At 29.7% G+C, this 23,284-nt stretch overlaps 2 protein-coding genes across 2 annotated transcripts; both read right to left on the minus strand.

Annotated features, from left to right (window-relative positions):
- Positions 1–13,848: 13,848 nt before the first annotated feature.
- LOC137811294 (putative mannitol dehydrogenase) lies at positions 13,849–15,881 on the minus strand. The gene is made up of 5 exons (XM_068612982.1): positions 15,703–15,881; positions 15,356–15,469; positions 14,598–15,111; positions 14,354–14,507; positions 13,849–14,192 (listed from the first exon to the last, which is right to left on the minus strand). Exons 1-5 carry the CDS (start codon positions 15,789–15,791, stop codon positions 13,987–13,989), a joined length of 1,077 nt encoding a protein of 358 aa, XP_068469083.1. The 5' UTR covers positions 15,792–15,881; the 3' UTR covers positions 13,849–13,986.
- A 3,097-nt stretch (positions 15,882–18,978) lies between these two features.
- Positions 18,979–20,769, minus strand: LOC137811293 (putative mannitol dehydrogenase). The gene is made up of 5 exons (XM_068612981.1): positions 20,569–20,769; positions 20,350–20,463; positions 19,684–20,197; positions 19,450–19,603; positions 18,979–19,352 (listed from the first exon to the last, which is right to left on the minus strand). The coding sequence occupies exons 1-5, from the start codon at positions 20,667–20,669 to the stop codon at positions 19,147–19,149; spliced, it is 1,089 nt and encodes a 362-aa protein (XP_068469082.1). The 5' UTR covers positions 20,670–20,769; the 3' UTR covers positions 18,979–19,146.
- Positions 20,770–23,284: the final 2,515 nt, after the last annotated feature.

Here is a 23,284-nt window from a genome sequence, read left to right on the forward strand (position 1 = left end):
AAGAAAATAAAAATTTAGAATATAACATGAATATTAAGTAGGTGTCAAAATATATAATATAAAGTCATTACATAAACTGTCAAAAATAACAAACACAATTCATTAATGTTCAACATGAAAATTAGAAATAAAAATAACAATGACAATAACATAATAATAACACACCCAATGGCCTTGATGACGTCGAATGTCAGCCAGAGTAACCTCCATTCTGTCCATTCGGGTATTTGATTTAACAATTCCCTTTTAGTGGGGTTTGCCTCCTCAGGTTGACCACCTTCAACATCTTGTGCTGGCAATTCATCATCTTCATCATCTTCTTCGTGTGCATGGTGGGGTCTACCAAGTTGCCATATGCCATTGACCTGAAATATATTTAATTTTGTCATACTTTTTTTGCCAAAGTAATGATTTCAGCATAGCATTATTGCTTGTTCATTCGACAAGTCAAAGTCATACACCTGCAAGATCCTCGTTATCAAATTTGCATATGGGAGAGGCATCTTGTTATCCCGGCATTTGATGATGTGTTGCATGATGTAATGAGGCCAATTAATGCATACATTATTCTTGATTAACCACACCATGAAAATATCTTCATTCAGTAGTTGTGCATAGTTGCTTCCTCGAGGCACAAGATATGCACCAATGTGTAATGCAACAGTCGGTCATTCATTTTCAGGCTACCGACATTTTTCAGATTTTCACCTTCAACATCTTCACAATCATGGATGATAATGCTAGACCTCGATCAAAATTCAGTTCCTCAGGTATCGTCCCAGGGGTTAACTTAAGACCGTCATACTGTATATGAGCAATGGTCATCCAATCTATTTCTTTAATGTGTATCATTTTTCCGCAAATCTCAATGGCAAGGTGACCAACAGATGTGAAATTTGCATTTGTATAAAATACTCTTACCAAATCCTCATAATACGGAAGATTAATTCCAAGGAAAGGTCGTAAACCTTGTCAATTCAGAAGATTTTGGAATTCAAATCCTGGACCAGCAAAAAATGGAGTATGCATCACTTTTGGTGGTAATACTGCTCTTGCGTGAAAGTTCTTTTCAAAAACCACCATTTGACGCCTGGTACTGAAGTATCTTGAATAATCAAGAACTTCTGGAATCCTCGTTGGTGGAGGAGGAACGTCAACATCTTCTGCTGGAGATTTACCCTTACGGGTTTTGTTACGTTTGTGGGATGATGATGTCATCTATAATGCAATTACTACAATAAATAACTAAACAGAAGTTAACATAATATCATAAAGCAATAGTGCAAGTTTAGAAAGCAAAATATTACATTGCTAATGAAAGTAGAAGTTCAAAAAGCAAAATATTACATGTCCAATAACTAACAAAGACAGTCAAATATTACATGTCCAGCTACTAACAAAGACAGACGAATATTAGATTAATAATTATTAAAGGTAACCCCACGCAGAGATATGAATAAATAAATAAATGTATTAACTATGTACACATAGTAAAAAATTTAATTTATTACGTAACCATTTTCTGTTTTCTTTTTAAATTACTACAATATTTATTTAATTTTTAAATAATAATATTAATAATTTACGTAAATTATGAGAAATAAATTATATATATTTTCATAACATTAAATGAAAAAAAATTATAAATATAACATTCAAAATTTGTATTTCCATTCTATAAAAATAATCATTTCTAATAAATAAATATTTTTTTAAAAAAGCATTAAATGTTAACAAAATATAACTATCTACCCATAGTATTACAAAATCGAATTTATTATGTAATCTTATTCTGTTATTTTTAATTACTACAATATTTGTTTAAATTTTTTCATAATAACATTAAGAATTTATGTAACTATGTACACCTATTATTAAAAATTCTAATTTATTATGTAATGTTTTTCTGTTTTTTTTAATTAATACAATATTTGTTTTAAAAAATAACATAAAAAAATTATATTTACATTCTGTAAAAATAATAATTTCTAAAAAATAGTCTATTCTGTAAATTTAAATCAAAAAATTTATTTATTAACCGCTTCAAAGTTTTTAAAAAAATACTATCTATACATTCATAAATTTATTTATTAACATTGAAAAATGTTAAAAAAAATCTTCAGTATATTTGATTTTTCTGTTTTTAAATTACTCCAATTCTTCTCTAATTTCAATCTATAAATTTAATTCAATTCATGTCACAAAAATAACATATTCAAATTTCATGAAATTTTTACATTAACAATTAACAATATACAATCTTAGATAATCAAATTTCCTAAACATTCACATCTAAAATTAAAAACTCATTAACAACTACTTTAAAATAATTTAAACAAATTAAATTCAAAATAAAACTAAACATCCAAACACAATTTTAAAAAAATAAACACATACCTCAAGAGAGCAGAACAAAACCACAACACAATGCAAGTCTAAGATTGATCAAACTGTGCCTGAAAAAAAAAATCATTGAAAAATTAGTTCAAAAAACATAAAATATAAATTTGGAAAATTAGAAGCATAATCGATTATCAACCCAGTGCAAAATACGACATAATCGATTATCCAAATCTTTGTGGCACATAATCGATTATGCTTCAAGTGCAAAAACGACCATAATCGATTATGGAAAATTAGAAGCATAATCGATTATCAACCCAGTGCAAAATACGACATAATCGATTATCCAAATCTTTGTGGCACATAATCGATTATGCTTCAAGTGCAAAAACGACCATAATCGATTATCTCACGATTTTTTTTACAGATAATCGATTATGTGATGAACATAATCGATTATCAACTACTTTTTTTTCTAGTGATAATCGATTAAGAGTGAAACTAAACTCACACACAGCTCACTTGAGGTCACAAACGAAGAACCAAGCGCACTCACGACCCTCTCCAAGCTCTCTATGTATGTGCTTTGTGAACAACCGAATTGTCTCTGCTCTGCTTTGTGAGGTTTCTGAGCTTCGTAAGCACATATATATTGCTCGAGCTCTTTATTACGCTCATCCACCCTCTCTCACCAACTTGCCTATGCATTCATTGAGTTTTGAATTTGGTCAAACAAATTCCTGACTTGTTGATGAATCTCATTTGCTACTGCTGAAAAGCTTGTGTTTTCACAGATGCTCATGCATGCTTCACTTACGATGCACATATGTCCAAAATGAAAGTGAGGGCACAAATGATATTTCACTCTATCCTACGTGGCACTCACTCACTCACCCTCTCCTTTCTCTTCACTTCTCAGAAGACCCTCATTTTGCCCAACTTTCTTCTCATCCTCACCCTCACCCTCACCCATCTACAAATCCAAACGGGGGTGGCACCCAACATCCGTCTGCGCCTACAGTGCCACCCCTAGAAGCAAACAAGCCCTAAGCGTAAGAAGGGATACCCTGTCAACACTTAAAATTCATACAACCCTCCAATAACTATTTACTTATATTCTTTTTTAACAAGTCAATTTTTTAAGATATTACACTAACTTAAATAAATAATTTTCGTTTTTAATTCATTATCCTATAATTAACAGAAAAAAATAGTCCTCAATTTCTCTAGTTTCTATTTATTTCTGTTAATATAATGACTACAGTGTGTATTACTACTAATATAAAAGTTTCAAATATTTTACTCTTTTATATTTTGATTTACATTTTAATAATAATAAATAATCTTTTATTAACTAGACTAATCCTTCCTTAAAAACCAGTTAAATTTATTTCTTGTCTCGTATCACATATATTATAATATCAGTATCATATATGAGATCTATTCACTGTCATCACTTTTTTTTTATCAACAAAGAATAATAAAATTAAAGAGATATTTTTTAAACTTTTTTTATCATAAAAAATAAATAAAAAACAGAACCTAATAGCTAGCATAAACATAAACCAGAGCTTCACAGCTAGCATAAACATAATTTATAGTGTGCCAGGTAACAAGCTTAAACTTTCTCATTTAAAAATAGCTAAAACAAACAAAACTTGTCCTGCACCGCAACCAACAGGACAATTGTACCAATCTGCTTAAAAAACTGCCATAACCTCTGAGATTGCTTGCACTTCTTGTATTGATATATTAAAGAATTTTGGCGGAAGCTATACGACAAATAAAAGTGAGATTTTAGTTTGTATTTGTATTGGGAAAGTTCTAGAAAGTCATTTAAACAATTTAAAATTTGATAGTCCAAAGATGATCCAAAAGTTATAAGAGTAAAAGTTGTAGTTTGAATTGTTTTCTTTGCAATAGAAGAAAAAGAAGTGACTCGTTCCATTGAAAACATTGTTGATAATAAACTTTTGTTGCAATTTGAGGGATATTGTCAATGCCAATGTGTGGCTTGTTGAAAAATGGTAGGCTGAAAGCTAATTATAACATAATTTTTTCTTAATGTCAAAGGTAGGGAGAATTCAAAAGCTTCAATCTATTGTGAAAATGATCTCAAATCTATTTTTTTACAACTTTTTTTGTTGTGGAAACATTCATAGAATGACATCATGCGTTTTACATGTATTCTGCAGAAAGTCAATGTATTGGCTTCCTCCATCTACCTCCAGGGCAACTACTTATCAGGTGGCATGATGATTAAGTGTGAATTTTTATTCTTCTAAAACACAAATTAAGAAATTATTAGTTATAGGAGGATTTGTGTAAAGGAAAATTTGTGTATAATATCTGTATTTGCGAGAATATCTTGTGCCAATGACAACTATATCACCACAGGCAAAATTAGTTTATAGTAAAAGAAAAAAACATTATTGTAAAAAAAAAAGACAAATTAAGAACCATTATTTTGGGGGTTATTTAAGTATATTGCTTATTTATAATAATAAAAGAAAAATACATTATTGTAAAAAAAAAAAGACAAATTAAGAACCATTATTTTGGGGGTTATTTAACTATATTGCTTATTTATAATAAAATGTTATTTTAGTATGTTTAATGAGATTTTAATTTTTTCAAGATTAAAAATAATTATTTATAAAAAAATTATTATTTATAAATTATATAACATTCACTACAAAAATATTATTAAATAAAAATTAATTTTAAAAATAAATAATAATTAGTCACTATATTAATTAAATTAAATACTATCTTAAAAAAATTATTGATACTTAAAGTAGTTTTTATTATTAATAAATTATAAACTATTTTTCTAAATTAGTATCTAACTACTTACATTTTAACTACTAATTAATTTCGATTTTACACTTAGATAAATAATTAGATATTTTAACTACTAATTAATTTTGATTTTACACTTAGATAAATAATTAGATATTAATTTAAAAATTAATTTAATTTTTTTATTAATAATATAATCAGAAAAATAATATATAGAAAACAAGTTGAAAGTTGATTTTGTTGGTAGCACCACCCTTCCTTAGGTATTAGCTTTGACGTTGTAATTTAAATTTTATCTATTTACTTGCTTTATGAATTTGAACTTTTCATTCATAAGAATCTTACTAAAGAAAATATTATAATGCAATTGCTCTAGATTCTAAATTTGGTACCAAAACCTTAATAACTAATTAGATACCAATTTAGAAACTATTTATCAATAATAAAAAATTTAGAAATCAATAACTTTTTAGAATCTAAAATAGTCTCTAATTTAGTCACTTAGCAACTAATTATTTTTTATCTATAAAATTAGTTTTTATTCAATGATTTTCTTATAGTGAAAGTAAAATAGTTAGTGAAACTTTTTTAACAATTTAATGTCATATTTATATACCAATAATCTATACACATCATTTAAATATATAAAAAAATATAAAAATAATAATAATAATTGACTTTCTTTTATTCAAACTTATTAAAATAATATAATTATTTTTATTATTATTTTATATATTTCTTTGAGTTAAAAACTTATATATCAAATAATATAAAATAAAATAATAATTAAAGTATGAACTTTAAATAATTAGATATGGATCATTATACTATAGAAAATAAAATAATAAAAATATAAAGAAATAAGTAGGAATAATGTGTAACTAGAGGTGAAAATACATAAATAAATAAGATCAATGCATAACTAGAGAAAAAAAGGACTAGTATGTAACTAGAGATAGCAGGCATAAATGTTGAGAGGAACCTTCAGTGCTATACAAAGACTTTAAATTGTACACAGATGAGGGTTCCATTCAAGTATCTGAGGCTAGATGTGGGTGGTAACCCAAAGAAGAAGAATAAATCTATATCATAGGTTAGGTGGGAGAATTTTTGTAAAACAAAAGAGGAGGGTGGGCTAGGATTTAAAGATATCTGAAAGTTCAATTGTGCCCTATTGGCTAAATGGAAGTGACGTTTCATGACAGAAAAGCGGGTAAAATGGAAAGATTTGTTGGTTTCAAAGTATGACAGAGATTTAAACAGCAATAGAATTCAAAGTAAGTTTCAGTCCTGGTGGTGGAGAGACTTGTCTAAGGTTTGCAATGAGGGAGGAGGTGTAGGTTGGCTTCGGGAGGCGCTAGGGTGGAAAGTAGGAGCAGGAGATAAAGCTAGATTTTGAGAGGATAGGTGGGGTGGCCACATTAACCTTAAGGCATTCTTTCCTAGATTGTACTCTTTATCTTTGAATCAAGGTCAAAAGGTGGAAGAGATAGGCATGTAGGAAGACTCAGAATGGAAGTGGAGGTTAAGGTGGAGGCGTGTGAAGTTTCCATGGGGGTCCATGATGGAGGATGAGTTGTTGAGGTACTTATCCTCAAGCAATGTGAAGGGGGAGGTAAAGGATATCTAGGTGTGGGGGAGTGAAGAGTCAAGGTTGTTTTCGGTAAAATCAGCATATGATATCTTAGCTAACCACATCAGAGGACCTCATAACGACATATTCGCGTGTCTATGGCAAACTAAAGCACTACCCAATGTGTTAACTATGACATGGAGATCTTGTTGGATAGAATCCCAACAAAAGTGTCATTGAGTAGGAGAGGGGTGTCCGTAAACACGACAACTTGTAGAATGTGTCAAGCTTCGGATGAGTCAAGTCAGCACCTGTTACTAGAGTGCATGTATGCACAAAGAGTTTGATCATTATGCTTCAAATGGATTGACATTCTGTATGTTAAACACAATGTATGGAGGTGTCACTTTGAGAATTTTTATCTGGTGCAAGTTAGTAACAAACAAAACTTGGTGTGAAGAGGAATTTGGACAACTATTGTAAGGAGGATTTAGAAACAAAGAAACAATGTTGTTTTCAAGCAAGGAGTGGTTGATTAGAAGAGATTTTTCAGATGGCACAACTAAAATCATGGTTATGGATGAAAGATAGGATAAACTTCTTTAATTACTTCTTCGTGGATTGGTTCTTGAATTCGCTGTTGTGTATTAGGAGCTATAGGTATTAGGTAATTCAACAAGGGCAAGGGAAGGTGTCAACGGCTAAGAGAAGGTGAATTCAGATGAGTGGAAGCATGATAGCATTAGTCTTGTCTTTACATGATCATGTTGGAGATCCCACATCGACTAGAGATTAAGAAATTTCATTGTATATAAGTGAATGCAAACCTCATTTCATGAGTTGGTTTTATGGGGTTGAGTTAGGCTCAAAGTCCACCTCATAATAGATCAAAGGCTAAGAAATGCTTTTGTAGTATCTAAAGTTACCACGAGAACCAAAGGAAAACAGAGGTATAAATCACCTCTGTTATGGTAAGGATGCAGTTTGACAGATAGGACTGGTAGTGGAATTATTAAGAGGGAGTTGCAGTTGGAAAGCAGAGGTATAAATCACCTCTGTTATATGCCAGTTTTGATGAGATGGCAATCACAGTAGTGAGCTGTCCCAGAATCAGTGCAACGTTTGTCCATTTATCAGTTTTAAGCCTTGAAGCAGAATAACCTTTGGAGTCCCTTTATTAGTCTTGTTGACATTACTATTTAGCATCTGTGTCTGATTTATGTGCCAAGGGGCTAATGAAGCAGGTTCGGTTGCATTGGCTGAGGTAGCAGGAGGCAAAGGCTGCTGGTTTTGAATGAAGTTGGTGCAAAATACACACAAGAAAGGAGAAGAATAGGACTTGACCAAAATACTGTTGTGGTGGACTTAGTGATATAGCTTATCACCACCAACCATAACCAGAACCAGGTGTAACCTTGGGGGCCCAAGCACAGAGTTCTTCAAGGAAAAGATACAAGTGCACTTTAAGTCTTCAAGGATGGAGAATGGATTGGTGCTGAACCAATTCTTTATGCTTGTGTGGTTAACTTTGGATTGATGATGCAGATCAATTACATATGAAGAGTTCTTGAAAACATCATGACTAGGGGTGCTGACATCGAACATCAAGCACGGGATGGGTTTTTGTAGTAGCTGCTGGATGGAATTATGTAGTAGATCCAATCAGTGTAGAAATTCTGATGTTGTGGATGGTCCAATGTGCGGCTGGTTGATGTAAGGGAAGAGTCAAACAACTGATGTGGTTGAAGATCACATTGTAGGCAGGGCGCTTACGCAGAAGAAAGTGATGTAAGTGATGTAGTAGTATGGGTGTGCAGATCCAATGCAGCATGTAGCTGCTGCGGAATTTATTCCAGCACCTAAGGCTAATTGAAATCAATGTTTTCTGGATCTGCAATGCTGGTGCAGTAGTTTACAAAGAGGGTGCTTACTTGGTTTGGCTTTGTGATGAGTATATGTTTCTTTATATGCCACACCGATCTTCAAGTAGCACAGGCTAAGTCTAGGTAGGGGACATGTTATACTTTATAGTGGGTTTAAGACATCTAGTTTGTTTTTTTGTAAGATTGAATTGTATCCTAAGAAGTTTCGGAAGATTTTTGTGGTCTATGCATATGGATTTAGACATATATGAAGTGTCTCTTTTATTTATATAATTTTTTGTTGATAAAAAACAATATAATTATAAATAAAAATGACAAATGTATAACTGAATATAAATAAATATAAAAAGTGTGTAATTAGAGATAAATAAATAAATAAATAAGACGGATAAATAAATTAAATTAAAAAATAGAATCAATGCAAGGATAACAGAATATAAATAAAAAAAAATAGGACACTAACTACAAATAAATAAAATAAATAATTATGATCAATACGTAATTAGAGAAGAATAAACTAAATAAGTAAGAAAAGGTGTAACTAGAGATAAAAATATATAAATAAATAAATAGAACCCATGTATAATTGAAAAAAAAAATAAAACTAATACATATTAAACATAATAAAGATAAATAAAATAAAATACAAAAATAATAAAGATTTATAAAATACAAATAAATTTATTAAATATAATATAAAAAAAACTTATACTCAGTTTCCTTACCTTTAACTGGAGAGATATACTAGAAAACTCTATGTGTGGAGATTTAAAATCTCTATACTCTTTTTTTTTCTTGTAACTTTATCTTTCCTTCCCCCTCTTTTGTTATTATAAATCAAATTTAATTTAATTTTATTATTTTTAAAAAGAAATGATAACTTTTATTTAGTATAAAGCTTCCGTATTATCTTTTATATTTTATTTATTTATTTATTTGTTTTATTCCTTCTTATCCATAAGAAGGTTATTTTAGATAATTATTTTTAATAATTAAATATTATATTTTTCTTAATTAATTAATTATTTTATTTTTTTAGTCATAATATTTTTTTAAAAACTTTTTAATTTATATTTTAATATTCAAACTTTATCAAGACAGAATATGATATATATATATATATATATATGAATTTAATCATAAAAGTTTTAAAAGTTTAACTTTTATTTAAAATTAAGAATAAAATAATTAATATAATTATATAAAAACAGGATGTCACAAAAACTCCATACAACTTGAGAATGCTTGGATACTTTTCTAGACATAGTAATAACTTCAACATAGAAATATTCTCTATCTTTTTGCAAAGAATTTTTTTGTTAATACTAATGAATAGGAAAAAACATATATTTAACACTGTTTATAATAATATAATAATATTTTTAAATTAAAAAATAGAATGAAAATAATAAAATATTAATTTATTAAAATGGGAAGTGTGTGTTTTTATTGTTGAGAGTATTAATATATTAGCAACTTTTGCAAAATAAGGTTCGTGTTATGTGCTCTGAGTTGACTATATTTGAAGTGTCCTCGTATGTAAAGAAGAAAAGCATATTTGTAGGATGGATAGGCTTAACTGATTTTATTAGTACTCATAACTTCTTGTTCCAATCAAATCTTTATGGGCTATGTGTCAAGTGAGATGATTCATTGACCTATTTTTGTTCCACCAAATTCCATTTTAATACTTTAGTAGCCTAAATGATGGATCAGAAAGCGTGAGAAAAGTCATAGCAAACGCACAAAAAATGGCGATATTTGTTTATAGGTTGCGGAGTCCATATAAAAAAAATAGGTTTTAGGTGTGTGATAGTTCATATAATTAGCCGTATTGCATCATTGGAATTCATTCCAAAAGCACGGATAACTTTCTCTTTCCCAATTGTTGTCCATTCGTTTGAAAAAAGGTGATAAGTAAAGTCATCAACGTTAGACAATTGACTTTTCTTGAAGGAAGGGGTCTATTGGATATTACGCTAGTGGCTAATGAAGTTCTAGAATATATGAAGGGAAGGAATATGATGTGTGTCTTTTTTAAGGTGGATTTTGAAAAGGCTTACGACTCTGTTAGTTGGGAGTTTTTATTGTATATGTTAGACATGGTTGGATTTTGCGCTAAGTGGATTAAGTCGGTGTGGTGTTGTTTAGAGTCTGCTTCAGTATCGTTCTTGTGAATGGTAGTCAGACTAAAGAGTTTTCAGGGGCTTCGTCAGGGGGACCCGTTGGCGTCTTTTTTATTCCTGGGCAGGAGTGTCTAGGATGACAGTTGAGAATAATTTGATTGATAGTTTGGAGATTGGTAGGAAGAAAGTGGAGGTAAACATGTTACAATACGCAGATGATACACTGTTCCTTTGTGAAGCAAATACTAAAAGCGTTTTTAATATTAAGGCAGCTTTGACTTGTTTCGAGCTTTGTTCGGGGCTGAAGGTGAATTTTTTGAAGAGTCGGATTGGTGGGTTGGGACTTGACCAGTCAACGGTCCAGAAATTTGCGGCGATTCTAAATTTTAATGTTATGGAAACCCCATTCATGTACTTGGGTATGTTGGTCGGCGGATGCCATAAGAGAGAAAGGTTTTGGGGCGGGGTGATTGATAGACTAGAGGTTAGACTAAACAGGTGGAAAGGTAGGTTTTTTTTTACAGGGAGGATTTGTTTAATTAAGTATATTCTCTCTTCTATTCCGTTATTCTATTTGTCATTATTCAATATGCCATATGTGGTGGCTAATGAGATTATGAAGATCCAAAGGAATTTTATTTAGGGGTGGGGGAGTTATGGGAGAAAGATTGTATGGGCTTCTTGGAATAAGGTTTGCGAACCCCGCGAGGTTGGTGGTCTCGAGATTTTAGACTTAAAGGCGTTCAACAAGGCTTTCTTAGGGAAATGAATTAGGCGGTTGGGGATGGATAAGGGAGGTTTGTGGAAGGAGGTTTTGGTTTCTAAGTATGGTGACTGGAGAAGTCTCCAAGAAGGTTCAAATATTAGTAGGTTTTCTCTCTGGTGGAAAGGAGGTGTGGAGGTTGGAGGGTTGAGGGAGAAATTTTGAAGACGCTTTCTCGTGGAAGATAAGAAATGGAGAGGGAATTTCTTTTTGGGAGGATAATTGGGCGGGTTGTGGGGCGTTAAAGAGTGTTAACCCGAGACTCTTTTCCCTAAGCTCCCTCAAAGACGCTAAGATGTCAGAGCTTGGGGTTTGGAGTAATGGTGTTTGGGTTTGGAAGATTACTTGGAGAAGGTGTCTCTTCGACTGGGAGAAGTCTGTGGATAACCTTTTTGTCCAGGCCTTTGATAAGTGCCTAATTTCAGTAATATTTCATATTAAAATATAGGCACTTATGAGGATTTATTACTAATTTACATATAAAATAATCTCTAATTTATGAATTAATACCTTTTTACATTTTTATGAGCTTTATTTGAATAAGAGCATTTTATTTCCAAATTTGGTGTTAATTGCAGATTTCTAGGAAAGATTGAAGATTTGGAATAAAGGAGAATAATTTGAGCTAAAAAGATAAAGTCGGAAGGTCCCAAAATGGAAAAAGATGCAAAGAAAGATTGGGTCTTTTTTATGTTTTATCATTTAGCCCATTAGCGCGACACAGGAAACAACCTAACCCTAGAAAACTAGGATAAATAGAGGGGTAAAGGCTCAACCCTAGGGTGACAGATTGAGAGGAAAACACCATAGAGTGAATTGTAACCCAATTGGGAGAATGGAAGGTGCTAAAAGTATGCGTAGCTAATTCTACCCTTTGGGATTGGGAGTTTTTCTGCTCAAACTCTTATGTATTGAGGTGATATCTTATATATTAATATTCAGTTCTTGATTGATTATTGGTATTGTTGTTTTACTTTTAACTTTCCGTGACAAATTGATAATCTTAAATCTGACTGAGAGGTATTTTTAGGATTTGGCATCAATACTTAGCATATTTGAGTGCTAGCGATAGACTTGAAATGTTAATTGCCATTAACGTCTGAGTGTGATTCTAAGTTGTTTTTATAAATATGCGAGGGATCGATATTTAGGAAACATTCTTAAGGATTTTATATGCGAGAGATCGATATAAATGAATTTTCTACGGGCATCAATTTCAATAAAAAAAAAACTCAATATTAACATGCTAATCAAAATACATGAGAGTGGGAGAGATGAAACCTCATCCCTATTTTTCCAATTGAAGCAACTAATTCTTTGTTTGTTTTCTTATTGATCAGTGCCAAACACAATCACTTCTAAACTCTTTTTATTGTTATGTTGGTATACTTAGCGAATATTGTACTTGATAATTTATTGTTCCTTGTGGGATCGATATCCGTCCTTAGGGACAATTATTACTGCTGACAAACGCGGTGCATTTGCCGTAAAAAGTCATCAGCCTTTCAAGAGAGCGTTGTCCTGTATTGGGATAGGAAGATGGGTGGGTTTGGAAGGATGGGGAGCTCAATGTATACGGTTAAATCGACTTATAACTGTATAAGGAGGTTTGTTGAGGAGGAGATTGTACCAATGTATAAAAAAATTTGGAGGTGTAAAGTCACACCATTGTCGCTTGTCTCTGCTTGGAGGATGCTGGAAAATAAAATTGTCACCAAGGTCAATTTAGGAAAGCGAGGGTTGAAAGTCTCTTGTGTTGTTTTTGTGAGGTGGAGGAGGAATCTTGTCGTCACTTGTTTTTTGAGTGTAGAATAGTCTGGAAAGTATGGTGTTAGTGTTTTGCTTAGTTTGGTGTGTCGTTAGTGTTTCACATCAAACCTTTGCTAAATTTTCATCAATTTAGGATGAGTAATGCTTCTGCCACGGTAAATGAAGTCTGAGGAACGATTTGGATTACAGTAGTTAGTGAGGTTTGGAAGCACAGGAACAACGTTATTTTCAAAGGGGAGTGGCCGATAATGTGGAATTGTTTGTTGTGATTCAATTAAAGGTTTGGTCTTGGCTTTCTTTCAAGCTAAGCTTTACTCGCTTCTCTTATTCTGATTGGTGTCTTGACCATTTCATTTGCATGAGGATGGTTTGATTGCGTGTTCGGTTTTGGGTCTAGAGTTGGTGGACGGTGTATGAGGTTTTTGTAGGAGTTTTTATGTTGTATGTTGAAGGATAGGTATCTTTATATATAAGGGTTGAACCAATTTGAAGTGGTTCACATTCCGACCCTTTCCGTCTTGTATTCTCTTTCAAATTCTATATTATTTTGCCTATAAAAATGACATTTCAATTCTGAAACATGGCAAATAAACCAAAAACAACGCTAATGTTTCTGTGAAGTTGCAACTGCTCGAACAAAAGTACAAAACACAAATAGGAAACTTCTTGAAAAATGGTAAGCTAACTGCTATGTCACATTTTCACAGAAATGTGACTCGCGAAAATTCAAGAGCTTGGTTTTAGTGTGTTTCCGATATCAATCACAAATCTATATTTTACGTCTGCTTTGAGGAGACGCTCCATTGCAGTGTTGACATAATCAATAGGAATGATCTCAATGTCTGGTTTTACATTGTGTAACACAGCAAAGTCCATTATCTCTTGGGTCTCCTTCATCCCTCCTATCTTACTCCCAGCCACTATCTTTCTCCCTGTCAATAGTTTTAAATACTTGTTAGCATCAAAATGATGTATTAAATTTTTATGCATGCATCTGAAGTTTGCACTAAACAACATATCCTTTTTGTAGAATCACATGTTTTCGTGCTCTGCATCCATGGGAAATATAATATATAAATTTTCATATGCTTACCTAAAATTAGTGAAATAATAGAAAGCTCCAAAGGTTTCTCTGGTGCACCCACAGCTACAAGCTTTCCATGAGACTTAAGCAAACCAATGAGAGGTAAGAGAGGATGAACGGCAGAAACCGTATCAATAATACCATCCAAAGTACCATTTGCAGCCTGAAAAGTAATCAACACTAGTTAATTGAGAGAGAGAGACATGTGTTTTTTAGTACAGTTCATATTAGTGCATGGCCTAATAATATGTACCTGCATCTGATCTGGGTCACGGCTTATGATAAAGGAGTCAGCTCCTAGATGTTGCATTGCTTCTTTCTTTTTGTTGGGTGATGTACTTATTACCGTGACCTTAGCCCCAAAAGCTTTGGCAAACTTCACAGCCATATGGCCAAGTCCACCGAGACCAACCACACCCACATTTAGACCAGGCTTATCAAGTGCAAAATATCTGAGAGGGCTAAACACTGTGATCCCTGCACATAGGAGAGGTGCAGCAGCTTCAAGTGGTAAGCCATCAGGAATGCGAATCACAAAATGTTCATCCACAACCATTGAGTCAGAGAAGCCTCCATATGTGATGGTGCCATCTCTATATTTGGCACTATATGTGAGAGTGTATTGTGGACAATAATTCTCAAGATTGTCAACACAGTTTAGGCAGGTGTGACAGGAATCAACCATGCATCCTACTCCCACCTTGTCTCCAACTTTGAACTTTACCACTTTACTTCCCACCTCTGTCACCACACCAGCTATCTCGTGCCTGAAATATATTTAGCACTAATTAGAATCAAATTAAATTTGTCCTTTAATACTACAGTTCAATGTTCGTAAGAGTAGCCTGGTGGCTAGTGAACCATCTAAGTAGTTCATTCTGCTTCACATCAAGAATTTCTACTGTTCTTAGATAGTAAATAGAAAAACCAAAACTGTTTTTTCTTTTATCGTACAGGTATCACCCTGATATAGAACTAAAACAATAATTGGTATTAAAGTATGATGTATACCCTGGGACTAATGGATAGGTGGAAGTGCCCCATTCGTTCTTGGCAAAGTGAAGGTCCGAGTGGCATATTCCACAGTACAACACTTTGAATGCCACATCTTTTTCACCTGTTTCTCTGATAAACATTCAGAAAGCAAAACTGAATTAATTGGGTGCAAGTAAACTTTGTTCTTAACAATTTTTTTAGTCAGTATCAATGTGTTTTTAGTATATATAATATATATGTAGTTTTCAATTATAAATACGTAGTATGGATCTGGAAAGATCAGATAACTCGTTTCATCATAATGTTGTTCATATTTTGTTGTTTTGAAAGGTGGTCTAATAAATAATTGAAAAGGGATGAACCTTCTGGAGAAATGGAAAGGTGTGAGAAGGCCAGAAGGGTCCCTAGCTGCCCATCCGAATGCTTTCCTTGGATGCTCAGTTTCTGCCATTTCAATCTGTTAAAATATTTGGATGATAAAAGAAAACCAAAATAGACTTTTTAAGGAAGAGAATGTGGAAGCGTGTCTTTGTCTTTGGGTAAGACTGCAGTTGAGAGAAAGAGGAATTTATAAGTGGGAAGGGAATTGTAGAGGGTTAGATTGACGTCTTTGGTGACGTCTTTCACGTCTCAGGTGACAATGTTGCTTACTTCAGAATGCATTTCTTAGTACAAAAATTATACTTTTACATTCACCCAGAAAAGTAATTCAATTGAGAACTACTTTAATAATAATAATATAGAATGCAGAGAATTCATTGAACATGACTGTCGGATCAACTAGTGAAGTCAAAATTTTGATTAGATTTTTGAACATGATTGATATTTAGTCATCATTTCATCCTCCCAAACGCATTTTCTTATACTTTAATGATATATAATACAGAGAATTCATTGAACATGATTGTTAGATCAACTATTCAAGTCAAAATTTGATAAGATTTTTGAACATGATGATGGATGTTAGTGGTCATCATTCGATCCTCCATTCAATTCAAGAGTGAAAGTGTTAGATCCTCCTGAAGAGTTCATATAGTAAAGAGTTCATATAGGGGCCTAAAGTCATTTAGGCTATCTTTGAATTGGGGAGGGGATTTGAGGGAGTGAATTTGAGATTATTTGAAGAGAAAGTGTGAAGAAAGTGAGGTTGTTTGGATTAAGGTAAATATAGTGGAAAGTGTAGAGAAAGTTTATGAAAGTTTGTGAGTGATATGATGGATGTGATTAGAAATGTATTTTTTTTAATTAAAAATATGTAAATTTACAAATTTATCCTTGAATTTGAAAATTATTGAAAATTAATTTGTTTTATTTTTTTAAAATTATAATTATTTTTTAATTAAAATATTATATTATTTTTTAATAATTATTAATTTCTATTTTTATTTTTATTTTTTAGGTTTAAATTTTAATTTTAATTTACATAAACATTATTATAATTTGAGATTAAAATAAAAAGGGTAATAAAGTAAATTACAAATAACTAATTATATTTATACATATATATTCATCTTTCCTTACAAATCCGTTCTTAGTTACGAAGAAAGTTTGAGAGTGAAAAGTGTTCTCGATTTTCGTGTTTTATCTATTTTATTCTTTCGGTAACCGTGCTTTCTTCGTGCACAGTAAATGCTCTCCTTTCATTGCATGGAAACAAACATAGCAGTGTTTGAATTTAGGAGTAAAATTGTGAGGATTTAAGAAGAAAGTATGAGAAAAGTTTATGTATTTGGGTTTAGGTATTTTAGAATAAATGTGTGAAAAAAGTTTATTAAACTGTGTGAGGTTGTTAGGATATTTAAAATTATTTTTAAAAATGTAAAGTATAAGTTTAAAAATTTACTATTATCTTTAAAAATATTTAAATAATGAAATATAAAGTATTTTGTGTAGACTTGATTTAATTAAATTTTATAAATTATTTCTCGTACGGTTGAATAATTATCTTTTTTTAAAATATGAGTTTTTTAAAATATGAGTTTTAGAACACGAAATTTTTTCATGGTGAGTAATGTGATGAGTGTTATTAAAATTTTAATTTTTTAGTTAATAAAAAATTAAAATTACAAATTTATTCTTATATTTAAAAAATAATTAATTTATATATTTATTTTTTATAATTAATAATAACATTATTATAATTTTATTATTATTATTATTATTAATATTATTAAATATTTGTTACAAATTAAATTAAATTAAATTAATAATTATTAATAATAATATTTAATAAATTTATATAATAATTATTAATTTATTTAATTTATATTTATTATCATTAATTTATATAAATAATTATATATATTTATTATTATTAAATTTTAATATTTATTTTTATTAATAATATTATTAAATATTATTATTATTTTATTATATTATATATAATAATAATAAATAATTCAATGTATTTTAAAATTAATTTAATATTTAAATTATAAATTATAAATAAAATTATTATATTTATAAAAATTTGAATAATAATATAAATAATTTATTTTATATATTTTTTTATATAAATTTTTGTGTGTTAGAAATCGCTATACAATTTGAAATAAAAACATTTTAAAAAAATATACATACAAACAGAAATAACAATAGTATAAGTTTGAGGATAAATGAGACTTTTCGAAATAAATCACCCAATTTCATAATTTTTCAAAAAATAAAATTGATGTGTTAAATTACAAATGGATCACATGTAACATCTCAATATGATGATACTTGAAATTGTTTGATAATTTTTTCATATATAATATTTGGTATAGTTCAGATTTTCATTATTTAATCTTATATTTGTACAACAGTTTGTTAGATCTTATAATTGTAGATTAATTTTCTCTTCTGAGTTTTGTCAAATTCAAGAGAAGAGAAGACTATATGTGCTGCACACTCCAAAACAAGAAACAAAGATTAGTTAACACAAAAAAATAGTTGTCGAAAATGAAAAGGAGGCTAAAAGCATTTGGGACCTTACATTGGGACATCCGTCGGGTAAAGCATTTGGGACCCTAAAGTCTTACCACATTCTTCTTTTTATTTTTCAATCCATGAGAAGTTCCATTTTCCAACTTACTTCTTTATTTTTTTTGTATTTTTCATCTTCTTTTTATTTTAGAGTATTTAAATTTAATAATTAAAAAATTGTACAATATTTTAAAATTATCATAAAATTAATAATAAAATTATTGTTTTGTGTTTTATTTAATGATCATTTTTAAATTTTTGAAAAAAAATCCATATCTTTATTTTATATATTAAATACTATTAAAAATAAGAATTTCTAATAGAAATTATTTAAAAAAAATAATCATGTTTAAACATTACATTTTTTTTACTGATTTATGACTTTGTTAAATTTATTGATTTCTTGATTTTTACTATAACTGATTTATTATTTTTACTATAATTATAGTTAAACATTCCAAAATTTATATTAATTTCTAGTAATCTGCGAGGGTGACGGGTGGACAACTTTGGATATATAGTTCATTGGGAGGAGATTATAAAGTAGGTAATGTCCATATTGAAGCTTTTTTATATGGATTATATTATATTACAACTCCTTATTTATTATATTATTTGTTGCATATAAAAGAAATATACGGTCAAAATCATGTTAATCAAGATATATAACAGTATTTTCGCCACACTGCGTGTGAAGTTCTTATTTTTTCATTATTGTTGTAATCAATATTACAAAAATACATATTGAAATAAGTAAACATTTAAAAAAAAAGGCAACAGTGGCTGAAAACTATCACATTTGTCACTTAGTATCTTTGACATATACTAGAATGGCAAAAGATTCAAGAACTTGGTTTTAGTGTGTTTCCGATGTCAATCACAAATCTATATTTTACATCTGCTTTGAGTAGACGCTCCATTGCAGTGTTGACATAATCAATAGGAATGATCTCAATGTCTGGTTTTACATTGTGCTTCGCAGCAAAGTCCATCATCTCTTGGGTCTCCTTCATTCCTCCAATCCCACTCCCTGCCACTATCTTTCTCCCTGTCAACATAATTGAAACGAACAACTTATTAATATCAAAATGCTGATTTAAATATGTGCATACCCATCTGCACTTTCTCCTAAATCACTTGCTTACCAGAGAGTAAGGGAAAAACTGGCAGCTCCAGAGGCTTCTCCGGTGCACCCACCATTACAAGCTTTCCATGAGACTTGAGCAAACCAATGAGAGGTAACAAAGGATGAAAGGCAGAAACTGTGTCGATAATACCATCCAAAGTACCATTGGCACCCTACAAAATAATCAACATTAGCTAACTCAGAGAATGTGCATTTCCATTATCCAAATTCACACAGATACACGTGTGTGTACCTGCATCTCATCATGGTCACGGCTTATCAGAAAAGAGTCGGCTCCAAGATGTTGTATTGCTTCCTCCTTTTTGTGTGGCGATGTACTTATTACTGTGACCTTTGCCCCAAAAGCTTTGGCAAATTTTACAGCCATATGGCCTAGTCCACCGAGACCAACCACACCCACATGCAGACCAGGCTTGTCTAGTGCAAAATATCTGAGAGGGCTATAAACTGTGATGCCAGCACAAAGGAGAGGTGCAGCAGCATCAAGTGGTAAGCCATCTGGAATTCGAACCACAAAGTGCTCATCTACAACCATTGAATCGGAGTAACCTCCATATGTGATGGTACCATCTTTATACTTGGCACCATATGTGAGAGTATATTGTGGACAATAATTCTCAAGGTCTTCTGAACAGCTTTGGCAGGTGCGGCAGGAATCAACCAAGCATCCCACACCCACCTTGTCCCCAACTTTGAACTTTTCTACTTTGCTTCCCACCTGTGTCACTACACCAACCACCTCATGCCTGCACCATTTATTACATTATTATTATTAGAACCAAACTGAATATGTTACTTGATACAGTATAGTTCAATGTTTAATAAACAAAAAAGCCTTATAGAGTCTTGGAGCATTGGAGTTAGCACTTTTAAAGTATATATATGTATGTATATATACCCTGGCACTAGTGGATAGGTTGAAAAGCCCCATTCGTTCTTTGCCATGTGGAGGTCAGAGTGACATATCCCACAATACAACACTTTGAATGCCACGTCCTTTTCAGCAGTTTCCCTGAAAAAAAATTGCAGAGCAAAAACTGAATCTGTTAGTTCTTAAGTTTGTTCTAACATTTGTTTGCAATAAGAGAGTATGTGTTGAGTGAAGAGATTAGGGAACCTTCTGGAGAAATTGAAAGGTGAGAGAAGACCAGAAGGGTCCCTAGCTGCCCATCCAAATGCTTTCCTTGGATGCTCAACTTCAGCAGCTTGTGATGCCATTTCAATCTGTTACAATATTTGGATGAGAAAAGAAATAGAGTATTTAAGGAAGAGAATGTGGAAGTGTGCGTGTCTCTGTTAAGGAGAAAGAGATATTTATAGGTGAATGGATGACGAAGGGTGTTATATTGACGTATTTGGTGACGTATGGTTAACGTATCTGGTGACGTTGTTGCTTGATTGGGAAGGAGGCGTAGTAATGAAAACCAGTTCTTGCTAACCAAGCTATCTTAAACTAAAAGAAGAAAAATTATAGTTTGAGAACTCCCTTGAGTTGAGTTGTATACCTTAGTTTAGTTATGATATATCAGACTAATATGAGACGTCTCGAACTCATAATAATATTGATGAATTCTTAATCTATATTTATATATAAAGGGGATTTTCCTCTTAACTACCATCTTATTTTTTTTTTATTTTATCTCTATCTTTCTATCTTATTATTTTATTTGTCATTTTGTGAAAAGTTTAAATTTTATATCTTAAAGAGTTTAAACATTCTACAATTGCATCTTTTTTTACAGTTCATCTTTTTCTCCTTTTCATTAAACTTTCTATCATCTTTTTCTCCTTTTCATTAAACTTTTTATCATATTTTTCTCTTGTTCATCTTCACTTATATCCCATCAAACTTTCTATCATCTTTTTCTCCCGATCATCTTCACTTTTATCCCATCAAACTTTCTGTTTTCAAATTCAAATTACCAGAAGTCGCAAGTTCCAGAACCACCACTTCCGTTCCAGAACCACGAAATCAATATGTAAGTGTTGTTTTTCAACTATAAAGTATATATTCTGATTTTACTTTGGCATTATATGATGACAATATTATAATTATTGTGCTCACACAAAGAAGTAGAACAATTACAAAACTGAACCAATGAGAGGGTTACTGTATGAGAACACATACAGGGATTATGGTTTTCTTAGGGGTTTAGTTTTTTAAAAAATTCAAAATTAAATATTCAAAATTCAAAATTCAAAATTCAAAATTTAAAATTTAAAATGGTAGTTAAGAGGAGATCCCCTAGGTAATTTAAAATTTAAAATTTAATATTTAAAATTCAAAATTCACTATTTTAAATTTAAAATGGTAGTTAAAAGTAGATCCCTACATATAGATAATTTAAAATTTAATATTTAATATAACAACTTAAATATTAAAACATTAAAATTAAAATTCAAAATATAATATTTAAAATTCAAAATTTAGTTTTTAAAAAAATTCAAAATTAAATATTCAAAATTTTAAATTTTAAATTTTAAATTTTAAATGGTAGTTAAGAGGAGATCTCCAATATAGGTAATTTAAAATATAAAATTTAAATTTTTTTTTAAATAATTTCATATTTTATATATTTATTTTTACATTTTGCGAATTATTATATTAAGATATTTTTTAATTATATTTTTCTTTTTATATAAACAATATTTAATATATAGATCAAAGTGTTTTTTAAATATTTAATATTTAAAATTCAAAATTTAGTTTTTTAGAAAAATAAAAATTAAATATTCAAAATTCACAATTTTAAATTTTAAATTTTAAATGATAGTTAAGAGGAGATCTCCTATATAGGTAATTTAAAATTTAAAATTTACTATTTAATATTAAAACATTAAAATTAAAATTTTAAATTTTAAATGATATTTAAAAGGAGATCCCGATAATTTAAAATATAATATTTAAAATATAATATTTAAAATTAAAAATTTAGTTTTAAAAAAAATTAAAAATTAAATATTAAAAATTCAAAATTCAAAATTTTAAATTTTAAATTTTAAATGGTAGTTAAGAGGAGATCTCCTATATAGGTAATTTAAAATATAAAATTTAAAATTTAACATATTTTTTTAAATAATTTCATATTTCATATATTTATTTTTACATTTTGCGAATTATTATATGAAGATATTTTTTAATTATATTTTTTCATTTATATAAACAATATTTAATATATAGATCAAAGTGGTTTTTAAATATTTAATATTTAAAATTCAAAATTTAGTTTTTAAAAAAATTAAAAATTAAATATTCAAAATTCACAATTCACAATTTTAAATTTTAAATGATAGTTAAGAGGAGATCCCTTATATATAGGTAATTTAAAATATAATATTTAATATTTAAAATTTAAAATTTAGTTTTTAAAAATAAAGAAGTTACAAAATAATAAATATCTCCTCTCATATATTTTTAAAATAATAAAATAAAACATATATATTATAAAGATAAAATTTGAATAAATACTATTAAATAATATATGGATTATTTTTTTTTAAATAATTTCATATTTTATATATTTATTTTCACATTTTAAAAAATATATTCTGAATATATTTTTTATTTACGCTATCTATTTTTCCCATCTAAATAAATAATATTAAATAATATATACATAAAAATATTTTTTAAATATTATCATATCTTATGTATTTATTTTCACATTTCGTAAAATATTTTCTAAAAATATTTTAAATTTAGCTATCTATTTTCTTTCATATACTTTTTTTTTTCTTGCTATATGTATGTTTGCATTGCAACAGTGTTTTTATAATTTGTTGTGTTTTTAGTATTGATTTATATTTTAGAATTTTTTAAATAATTATTCTAA

This window comes from Phaseolus vulgaris, chromosome 2 (genome assembly GCF_051622355.1).
Source record: "Phaseolus vulgaris cultivar YP4 chromosome 2, ASM5162235v1, whole genome shotgun sequence".
NCBI classification, from domain to species: Eukaryota; Viridiplantae; Streptophyta; class Magnoliopsida; order Fabales; family Fabaceae; genus Phaseolus; species Phaseolus vulgaris.

What these genes read in the sequence shown, in the direction of transcription:
- LOC137811294 (XM_068612982.1), bottom strand. Translation starts at nt 15,791, where the DNA reads ATGGCAGAAACTGAGCATCCAAGGAAAGCATTCGGATGGGCAGCTAGG. An exon ending in CCTTTCCATTTCTCCAGAAG is followed by an intron (nt 15,470 to 15,702) that starts GTTCATCCCTTT and finishes AATGTTTATCAG; the next exon opens with AGAAACAGGTGAAAAAGATG. An exon ending in TATTATTTCACTAATTTTAG is followed by an intron (nt 14,193 to 14,353) that starts GTAAGCATATGA and finishes AACTATTGACAG; the next exon opens with GGAGAAAGATAGTGGCTGGG.
- LOC137811293 (XM_068612981.1), bottom strand. Translation starts at nt 20,669, where the DNA reads ATGGCATCACAAGCTGCTGAAGTTGAGCATCCAAGGAAAGCATTTGGA. An exon ending in ACCTATCCACTAGTGCCAGG is followed by an intron (nt 20,198 to 20,349) that starts GTATATATACAT and finishes TAAATGGTGCAG; the next exon opens with GCATGAGGTGGTTGGTGTAG. An exon ending in GTGACCATGATGAGATGCAG is followed by an intron (nt 19,604 to 19,683) that starts GTACACACACGT and finishes ATTATTTTGTAG; the next exon opens with GGTGCCAATGGTACTTTGGA.